Genomic DNA, 10,966 nt, shown 5'->3' on the forward strand with positions numbered 1-10,966 from the left:
ATTTTTTATTTTGTTCGATCGTTCTTCTAAATCGAAAATTTAAAGTGAAGAAATACTTGCTCTGTTGAATTAAATAGCACACAAATCGGAGCCTGTAACTAGCACAAAAAAGTTTGTTCCATAGGGTACAAAACTTTGTAAAAATTTAATGCACTTTTTGACTTTCGTTCTCTCTTTTCCTCGTTCTCCAGAAAATTGTTTCGTATAGTTTTTGTGTATTTCAGAAAAATTGTTTCCTACAGTTTTTGTGTTTTTCAGCAGTATGACAATTGTTAAGTTGAATTATTTTTCAAACATGTGATGCGAAAATGATGCTTCGCGTTTGTCGCTCCGATGCATAAACAAAATGCTAAAATTCGACTGAGGGAAAAAGCCGGCTTTGCATATATTCCCCATTTTGAAAACATTGTTGGAGCAATAACTGAACACAAACGCAGGATACAGAAGCTGCTGAATATATTTTGAATATTATCAAGTAAAGCTTGTTGCCACAGTGTAATGATCTGTAACATTTTTAAGAAACGATGCCTTCGACTCTAGGAGCAGAACTCAACTTTCTGTTCTGCGGTATTTCATTCAGCGGTGCTTTTAAATTATTTCAGTGAACGGTTAACCGGAAAGAATCATGTTTCATTGCCTTTAGTTAGTATTTAAATTTCTTAGAATTTGAAACAGAGTCAACTATAACTATATTATTGCAACCTTTTCGGCTGATCGTTTTCCCTTATGAACAGAAAGTCTTTGACAATAAGATGTGACTTAAGAAGCTTAGACGAGTTCACATAAAAAGATTTCTCTTTGTTACAAAATATTATTGTTTTTTGCAATACGTTTATTCAATGCAAAATTTGTTATTGTGACTTCATCGACTGTTTTCTTGATCAAATTGCGTTATTTAAAATAATATGATTAAAAAGCATGTTTAAAAAGAATGCATTTGCAAAAGCTACAAATAGTTTTTCAGCTATCAAGACCTTCAGCTTCTACCAAACAAATGTCTATGCTACAGTCTTTTCATACTGAAAGTCAGAAAGTTCATTAAGCAAATGCAGTTCAAGCTGTTATATATTCGAACTGCAGACCTTGAAAATATAAACTTATCAAATACTTCGGACAATTTTAATAACCCGTGCCATTATCCGTGACATCATTATAATAATCCAAGTCGCTTGAAAAATGCAGACTGTTTCACTCGGAGGCATTATAAATAGTTCAAAGTTAGGATATGGCGCAATGTCGCTAACTTCAAACGTATACAAAACTCCCGAAGGTTACACCGACGAATATGGGGTGTCTGTTCTAAAAAGAGCCATGGAACTGGGAATCACGTACATCGACACGGCACTATTGTACGGAATGGGACATAATGAAGTGCTGGTTGGTCGGGCAATCGCTGGGCTATCACCTCAGCAGCGTGGTAAACTTTTCATTGGTACCAAAACTGGACTTTACTACGAGGATGGGTACAAAGTTAGTAATAAACCCGAATATCTTCGAGAAACCTGTATGAAAAGCCTACAACGTCTAGGAACCCCATATATCGACATATTCTACATGCACCGTATTGACTCGTCTGTACCCATAGAAGAATCGATGACCGAAATGAAGAAACTGGTCGAAGAAGGTTATATTAGAGGTATTGGGCTTAGTGAGGCATCTCCAAATACAGTCCGAAAAGCCCACGCAATACACCCTATAGCGGCTGTCCAACTCGAGTGGTCTCTTTGGGCGAGAGACGCCGAAGCTGAATTAATCCCAACATGCCGGGAACTGGGAATTGGTATTGTTGCGTATTCACCTTTGGGAAAAGGGCTTCTTACCGGGACAATTAAAAAGATAGACGATATATCCGAAGATGATTGGCGGAGAATAGAGTATCCAATATGCGAGAACCACGTCTTTGATCACAATGTGAAGTTAGTAGAAAAAGTGGAAGAACTGGCGGTAAAGAAAGGGTGCTCAGCTGCTAATCTGGCACTAGCTTGGGTTCTGGCTCAAGGAGACGATGTTGTGCCAATTCCAGGAACTGCTAGGGTTCGTTAATTGTCCATCACAAACTGCTCTTAAAATTTGTAATGGATTTCTTCTCCACCTTACACAATAATGCAATAATGCAATTACGGATATCTAAACGTGAAAAGCAGCATGATGAAGCACAAGCCATTTTTCTCTTTTTCCTCTTACGCATTATCTAAATTGCTCTCATCTGAATTTAAGCCACTAGCGTAATTCATCGGAGTTGAAAAGTGAAATTCAAAAGTGCCCCAAAATCGTTTTTCATTTAAATAATAATAATAATATTTGTCTATAATACCATCATTTCAATCACCTTATTGACATTATACCCCTTTCCGTTTCTTTTAAAACCCCGCGCCAGTAGTTTAAGAACAATTCTCTCAATTTTAACAGGTTACGTTTTGACGCTACTGGAAAAGAATAGGTATCGTTGCTTGATATTGGTCTTGTTCATCTTCAATTAGACGAAATCAGCATAATTTTTTCAAAAAAAAAATAATTTAAAAAAATCAATTAGTAGAAACACAAACTTGATAATTTTTTAAATAATTTTTTCACCTTTTATTCAATATGTCATATTTATTCTGCATGGATATGTAAACCTGTTTCTCAAAGTCCAATCTCAGCATTTCATTAGTCTTGCGTCATTTACACTGGCAGTTTTCCTCGTTTTCAAATATTTTTTCTTGCATTTTTCTATGGTACTCTAGCGCTTTGTTTTGTGTGTGAAGAGAATCTAACCGAATCTGTTTTTTGAAACTTAATTTTTAAAAAATGTCGAAAGGAGACCAAATTTTTTAAAATGGATGAAAGTTTCAATACTTTCTTTGTTCAAGTTGTAATTAACTACACATCCAAAGTTTCAACAGTGCACCTTTTAAACATAAATTTTTTTACTTCAAACAACTTGAGCAGAAATAACACCAATGATACTATCACAACTATCTTTAGGACTCAATCTCAATTTAAAGCATTAGGGTTTTAAGTTTTTGTGCCGTCTCGAAAGTCATTTAAAAACGCGAACACAGAACTCTTGAATAAGTGAAAAAAATTAACTTCTTTTGCAGAAATTGAGTGAAAATTTTTTTAGCTTGGTCAGTTCTGAGAAAATTTAAAGATAAAATTAACAAATTAGACTATATGGTCAAAGCAAGTTAAATTTCAAGCTTCCAAACAAAAAGTAAACTTTAGAATGCAAGTATAGGATCAAGGCAAAAGAAGATTCTCAGGATCTTAAAAAATAGTGTCCGTGCATTAGAAGTCAATAAATTAATTTAAAAGAAGTAACATTGAATAAAAAATTCTTTGTTCGCGGAGAGTAAAGCAATAATGAAGAAAAGAGTTTTTAAAATACAATTTTTAACTTTGTGTTAAATAGAATTTTGACTTTGTGGTGGAACAATTTGTTACAATCATTTACAAGATATTAAAATTAACATTAAAATTGTTGCTATTTTTTATTTTAAGTCATCGAGAACCCACTTTTTTGCAAAAGATATAAGGACAAAATGATCAAAAATAAAAAATACTTTGAAAAGTTGTGAACGTAATGTCAGAGCTAGCTAAAGGCTTCAAAAATCTAAATTATACTCCAACAAAAAAGCTGCTCGTATAAGAGACAAACAGGGGCAAAAGAGGACGAAAACGAACAAAAAAACTTTAAAGGTCTGCAAAATATTGTAAAGTTTCCATAGAGTTCTGTCTATTAATGTCCTCAAAATATATATTGTATTTAGGGGACGAAATAAGAACCCATCGACGAGATTTAATGAAGTTCATCTGGCCCACAGGACCCCAAAAACTCAATGAACGCCAAATTTTAAAAAATTGGAAAAAGGAATAGCAAATTTTATTACATTTTTTGTTAAAATAAGCAATCACCGAATAGATGTACCCCTATCAGTCTGTTTCTCAAAAACACTTCAAACTTTATTTTTGGAAAACATCTCCTTGAAAATCAGAAAACAACTGCTTATATTTTCGATCGAAAGTCAAGTGTTTCTGTATCTCAGCCACTTTGGCACCCTAGACATTCGAGCATTATTGTCTTGTGAAAATTGTACTAACTCTTACTAACCGGTCTTGCATGATTTGGGATCCTGAAATACAAAAACTTGCAATTTCTTACAAGTTTAAGCCAGAGTTTATAACTTAAATATTCCACTTGCAAGTAGTATATTAAGTATCGTAATATAGTAAGATTTCTCTTTCTTACTTAGTACGATTTCGCTGCCAAATGTATGCCTCTTGTAGGACTTAGTAAGATTTTACTGTCCTTACTACGAAACTTATTTAAGTCACCTATTCAACTTATTTACTTAGTAAGATTGCACTGCCACGATTACTCATCAGATGGACTACCGACGAGTCTTTATGCCCGAATTATTAAGGATCTTAAATTGGAGCAATGTGTGGAACTTTCATTAAACATTTTACAATTCTCTGACTGCTAAAATTTTCATTGTTATTGTCAACCAGGACTGAACGCCCAGTCAATATCAGTATTGGGCACGTCTAATTGCAAGTCTTTTATCAGTATTTAATCAGGGCTTTGGTCACGTCACTTTTTACACTTGTCAGTCTAAATTCAAGTCTTGACAAAAGTGCAAGTCTAAACATGATTTCTCTCTTTTATATTTGTTCTTCTTGGACTGTTGAAACCTCAACTGAATTTTTTTTTAAAAAAAATTACTTCCTATTTTTCTAACAATTTTTGCACATTTTTAAGGTTTTTAATTCAGAAATTTTACTTTAAGTTGGATTTGCCGAGAACTGTTTTTTGAAGTTGGTTTCAAAAAGTTCTACTGAATATTATATCAGTTTGAAAAGCCCATCCTTCCTTGAGTAACCGAGCGCTGAAAAAGCTTGCATTTTGGATGCGATTGAGAATAACTGGAACATAATGTGCAATCGCATATTACCGGTCCTCAATGTTTAAGTTTTCTTTTAACTGAAAATTCGTTGTCTTACTCACACAGAATGAGGTTTAGAATGGGGTATCAGTAACTGAAAGGGTGAATCAGTACAATAAAATAAGAATTGTCTGATTTCACAAGGTTCATCGATAGATGAACATTATGAGAATCAGACAACTCTTACTTTATTGTACTGATTTACCCTTTCAGTTACCCAGGTACCGGAAGACATCTGGGTACAACCTGTCCGGTTGACATTGAAAGAAAAAGTTCTAATTTAGAATAAGGACCACAGTCACCATGAAGCAATCTATTTTTGTAAAAAAAAATTAGAGATCAGGATTGCAAAAATATTCAAAATATTTCAGTTGAAAAACTTGGAGGCTAACGTCAGTGCCCTCGACATTCAATTGAGTTCCGAGGAAATGGAAGAACTCAGCAATGCTATCCCGCTGGATCAAGTGAAAGGAGGGCGATATATGGACGGGGCTCCAACTTTTCACAACAATTAAATTATGGAATACCCAATATTCATTTAACTGTCTTTCTGCTCTTTGAAAAACGTCTCTTAAAACTCTTCAACTCGTTTTTATTTTTTATAAGAGCAGCAGAAGACTGCTCCTTGTGATATTTATTTGTTTTTTTTTTATAATTTAACCTTTGCTTGGCAAAGTTTTGGTTGCAGAATCCCTTCCAGTGGTTGTTTTTGATTTTTTCTATATTCGGTGCAATTATTACAACAACTGGAAACGACATTTGTTACAAAAATAATCTCTGATTATTTTGGTGCCGAAATAATACTGAAGTGCGATGCAATTTTTGCCAAACTTAGTTAACATCGGGCAATTTTAACTATTCTCTCCCTATTCACAAGGTACTTCCAATGAATGCAATATGAAAAATAATCAACTCTACATTAACAGATTTCAATGCAAAGGACAACAATGAAAGTTAGCAATAGAGTACTAATTTCAGCATCATGTAACGAGATTTCATTTCGGATGTTAAAGTATATGTTCTTATGAAAATCTATTGACCGCTCTGTATTGGCTACTAAAGGATAGTTTTTTTCGCTAGCGTCCCAACACCCCACAAATTAAATTAGGAACCCACTTTTGTTTATCTTTAAACATTATGCATTTGAATTAGTGCGCATGAATAAGTGTGAATATACATTTAGAAAACACTATTTGAAATCCATATGTGTATAGCAATAAGTCACTGCATATATTGTAAACAACAACCAAAAATGTTCTTATTGGGTTTTCAGGAATTACGTGCTTATTAAAGGGGTCTACTACTATGACTTACCTGAAAATTGTTGCAAATTTGGTTGCTATACCAAGAACGTAATTGTGAAAATAAATTACCTTTACAGAAAGAGCAAACCATAAAACTTAGCTATACAGTACTGGGGGGGGGGGTGCTAGCGGAAAAAAACTTTGCTCAATTAGTAGTCATCAAAAACATAAAGGTTGAAATGACCGTAGCCCAGAGTAAAAGATTATTTTACAATTTTTTGCTGGATTTTGAGAGAATCTTGTAAGATCATTTTTCTTACCAGACCCTGTAAGATAAGTGTTTCTTCGAATATCCAAATATTACACTGAACGCGTTCGCGCAACCCGTGTACGATATCCACAATATGTTTGAGTGCTGTTTAGAAGTAAAATGATGCAAATGATATAAAAATAGACAAAAAATGTGCAAAATAAAACTAATACATCCCAATAGTTTGCAAGCAAAAAAAAATGTTAAAAGTGTAATAAATTTTTATGAAAATTGTTTCTTCTCAGCAAATTAAAGGCAAAATTTCTAGGGTTTTTATTGTTTCAGAATTCATAAGAGAAAAATTGTATTTTGTGACAGTGCATGTTTTCTGATTTGAAGGGTAAATAATGGAGCACAATAAATTTTAATTGTTGCGAGCGCTTTGTCTAAGGTTGTTGAACTGAGACAACTTCTGCAGATTTTTTGTTAGTCAGTTTTGGTCAAATTGTTTCTCAATCAAGACAAAAATCTATCTCTCCACGGTTTTCTTCATCAATTGATGATTATAATGCCAAAATAAAACTGAGCCTATCAAAACAGAGCTCGCCCTTAATTAGTTTGCAAAAATAAATTTTTGACAAAAGACTTAATCATTCAAATGCTGGTTTTCTGAAAAGACAATCAATTTGTCTCGCAAAATCTTACAAGGCAAGCATTTCCTACAAGAATCTTGAAAGATCATACAAAACTGCCTTGCTGGTTGCAAAAGCTTTCTGGATGGCATTTTCATGAAAAGTTAATCCGTGCCACCCAAAAATTCTAACGACCCAAAAATGCATGAAAAGAAATGTAATGAAAGAAAAAAATTGGTTTAATGTTTAAAATTTTTATATCTTATATGGAAAATGCTATCAATCGCATTCACTAAATCCCACAAAATATGATTTATGTACGAAACTTTTTAATTTGGTGTGTAAAACTTTTGAATGGCAATGGAAAATTGGAGACGAAGTTATCTATTACAGTAGTCACGCGCTCAACAAAATTTTGGCTCAGGTATTGTTGTTTTTACAAACACTCAAAACTCTTTTTTTTTTAATATTGAAAACATACATTGATTTTAAAAATTGAGGGCACCGACTAATACGAAATAGTTGCTACTGTTAATTATATTTCTCTCTAGATTAGCGATTTAAAAATTTATTCTCATTGTAAAATTTGCCGCGTCCGTTGAGTTTTTAGATACTTGTGGAAAAGTTAGGGTATTTTTACAACTGTTCTATTTTAGATGAACTACCGTAAGGTATGGCATCAAAAATTTGGTCCTGCGAGCTTTGATAATTCAAACAACCAAAAATTGATGTTGAATGCTAACTCTAACATTACTCCTCTTGCAGATTTAACTCATCATCTCTCAGTCCTCGATTGGCATAATATATCACATGATCTTTAACAATTTTGTATGTTTGGAATTATAGAAGTCCGCGATCAACGCACCTACACGATATTTCTTCCTTCTTATTTCAACAATTATAGAAAAATAATTTCTTTTGTATCTTTTAATATCAGAAGAGAGTTTTTTCAACAAAGCTGATTCTTTTCCCTCAAATTTTATGTATCTCAAACGAATGGAGTGAATGTTTTGAACATGTCACTAAAACTGCTTGTTCAAAGCAGAGCTCTCACTTAACCATTTCTTCAGGTCGATCACAATCTGAGTGGCCAATATCACCAAAAAAACAACGCTGCTCATTACCAATCTGCGTCAAATGTGGATACAAATAATTATAAAAAAAACAGCTGAGAACAAGCCCCTGTTACGCCAGTGTTGTTGCACTTAATTCAGAAACTGAATATTCGAATGGTCCTGAAAAGCACAAGTATGGAGAACCCAGTATGGAGACCCTAAACAGGCATTGGCCAGAGAGACATAGGTTACGGACAGAGAGGTTAAGACGGAACAGACTAAATTTTTAACAGCATCTCTGGATAAAGACTTAAACGACAATGCCTTATCAGTTAAACGCGCTTTCTAATAACAATAATAAATTGTTTTCATCAGTCATTAAGTCCCGGGTCGAGGTGTCACCGCTAAAAATTGCTAAAAGATGTAAGATTTGCAGTGAATTTGATTAAAAATGTAAGATCTGCGTTCAATGCGATGAATGCGGAGAAAAAAAACTTTTAAGCGGTGAAAAATGTTTTTTGACCGCCTAAGCGGTGAAAGATAATTTTTCACCGCAACCAGCAGGATGCGGTGAAAAAAATTTTTTTAGCGCTACCAGCAGAATGCGGTGAAAAAAATTTTCACCTCTACCAGCAGAATGCGCTGAAAAAATTTTTCACCGCTAAAATTGCAAATCTTACAAATATTCACCGCGCTAGTTTCAATGCTTATCTCATATTCACAGGAAATATCATTAAGGTAAGTGACAGATGGCGCAGTGGATTATGAAGTTGGTGACACGCAGAAGGTAGAGGTGCGAACCCTCGTACGGCAGTTTCTTTTTTGTGAGAATTCCGGTGAATGCGGTGAAAAAAATTTTCACCGCTAAGAACCGGAAAAATTCACCGCATTCAACGCTAAAAGATGGGGCGCTTTGCGGTGAAAGAAGTTTTTTTTCACCGCTATTCACCGCTAATCTTACATTATTTTTTGGCCAAACCTCGACCCGGGGTATTAAGTATCTTCAGAATTACCTTTACAAATACAATCACCTTTTTGACTGTGGGAGAGCACTATTGGGCCGATCCCTTTCTCAAGTGTCTCATTCAGTTTATCTTGATGAAAATGAAACAAATTAAAAAACACAAAATCAAAAAATAATTATATACAAAATTGTGCACTGATACAAAGCAAAAAAAAAATGCTTGATACAGAAACCGCTTGATGAAAATTTTTAAAAATTGTTTTTTTCCTTTCCTTCCTCGCGATAAGGTAAATTGAACTTTTAAACAGTGAGAACATCATGCTATAAATTTCCAGACAACTATCAATGAAAAGAAATGCTATTTTATGCAATACATTCTTTTTAAGCATTTTATTTTTTTTTGAATTGTCTTTTGCTTTGGTAACCTATATTAGCATAAAGGAGTAACTTGGTATGATAATTAAGGGTAAACATCAAGCATTATATGTTTTAGCTAAACTGCGGGACAACGTGACACTTCTGCTAATGCTCAATTAGTAGTTACCGCAATCAAAAAAGTTATTTCATTCTCGATTAAGGAATTTTTTGGCAAAAATATTTGTCAAAGTGAACAAAAAATGTTAAGTTTTGATAATTTTTTGGGGCACTGATTTATTTAATTAGTTGATAGTTTTTATAGCCCCTATTCAACGCAATGAGTGTAGCCAACATACGTGGAGTTTAAGTTCTTTATTTTTTTTTCTGTGTGTTTTGCTCGCATTTCAAAATACCGGACCTGGAAGAATTCCCGAGTATTATACTTGGGACAAAATTTTTTCTGTTGCAACAGTTTTGCGAAGTTCTTTGTCTTTAGCAAACCCACAATTGAAAAAAATTCTATCAGTACTATGATTCTATAGCAAAAAAATAAACCTTATTTACGTAACAACAATTTAGTGCTAATATTGGTTTGATACACTCAGCTGAAAATTAAATTTTGTTCGTGTAAACTACAGCAAATAACATTAAACAGTAAATCTAAAGTTTATCCTGATATGCGAACAAATTTACTCCTGTCTGTTAGCTTCTTAAGCCGAAATAATAATTAAATTTTTTTTCATCAACATCACGTCTCACAATTGATAAACTTGACGTACAGAACGATTCTGTCAGTGATTATGTACAGCAAGAAGGGTTGCCGTAAGGTGTCTAATACACGAAATCAGATATCATATGTGTTTTAAAAAATGTCCGATGTTTCTATGTAATCACTATTTGCTGCGCATAGTTTAGATGCAAATGTTAGTTATTTTGCTGAGATGAAATGCTCAGGTAAAAATATTTTGCCTTAATTTTTTGATTTAATAATATAGTTCCAGATTTCAGAAGCTCAGTCAAAGTTGTAAACTACAGGGTCGTAAGCAAAATTTAAATCTTGTTTTAAGTTACAATTTTGCAACTTGTTGCGTTGAAATTTTTTTGTAGCTTCTTTTTTGAACTTTTGAAGTTTGTTTATAGCTGGTTGGAAAAAAAAATGCCAATTGCTTTGTGCTTGTGCCAATTTTGGAGCAAAGTTTATTTAAAATTTTGTGCTATGCTGTCTTCAAGATCTATCACAAAATTGCAGCTATAGCCTAAGATCCCCAAATGGTTTGTATTTTCCGGTTATATTAATTTCTTCGGTTTGGTTTTTTGGGGTTATTGGTTATTGACTTGCCAAGACTGCAATAACAATAAGGATTTTCAAAGAGTGTTTTGAAAATTTATTATAAATTATACTAGTTTTATAGTGTTTCTGAGGTTTTTCAGCTATTTTGCCTGTTTTAAAGCTAATTTATCAATTGTTAACCATTTTTTAGTTTTATTATTTCAGTGGAAATCCAAGGGACGCCTAGTGTTCAAAGATCTCATCAC

The 10,966-nt window shown here is 33.4% G+C and overlaps 1 protein-coding gene across 3 annotated transcripts; it reads left to right on the forward strand.

The window, feature by feature from the left end:
• The first annotated feature begins 975 nt into the window (after positions 1–975).
• LOC142345303 (uncharacterized) lies at positions 976–8,340 on the forward strand. 3 transcript variants are annotated; one of them, XM_075397288.1, is made up of 2 exons: positions 976–2,034; positions 8,125–8,340. In XM_075397288.1, the coding sequence occupies exons 1-2, from the start codon at positions 1,177–1,179 to the stop codon at positions 8,224–8,226; spliced, it is 960 nt and encodes a 319-aa protein (XP_075253403.1). In that variant the 5' UTR covers positions 976–1,176; the 3' UTR covers positions 8,227–8,340. The 3 variants fall into 3 exon arrangements, with proteins under 3 accessions (XP_075253403.1, XP_075253402.1, XP_075253405.1); XM_075397287.1 differs by lacking the exon at positions 8,125–8,340 and adding an exon at positions 5,300–5,503; XM_075397290.1 differs by lacking the exon at positions 8,125–8,340 and adding an exon at positions 3,753–3,801.
• Positions 8,341–10,966: the final 2,626 nt, after the last annotated feature.

Source organism: Convolutriloba macropyga, chromosome 9, assembly GCF_964194025.1.
Source record: "Convolutriloba macropyga chromosome 9, txConMacr16.3, whole genome shotgun sequence".
In the NCBI taxonomy this organism is placed as follows: Eukaryota; Metazoa; Xenacoelomorpha; order Acoela; family Convolutidae; genus Convolutriloba; species Convolutriloba macropyga.

What these genes read in the sequence shown, in the direction of transcription:
- LOC142345303 (XM_075397287.1), top strand. Translation starts at nt 1,177, where the DNA reads ATGCAGACTGTTTCACTCGGAGGCATTATAAATAGTTCAAAGTTAGGA. An exon ending in CAATTCCAGGAACTGCTAGG is followed by an intron (nt 2,035 to 5,299) that starts GTTCGTTAATTG and finishes AAAATATTTCAG; the next exon opens with TTGAAAAACTTGGAGGCTAA.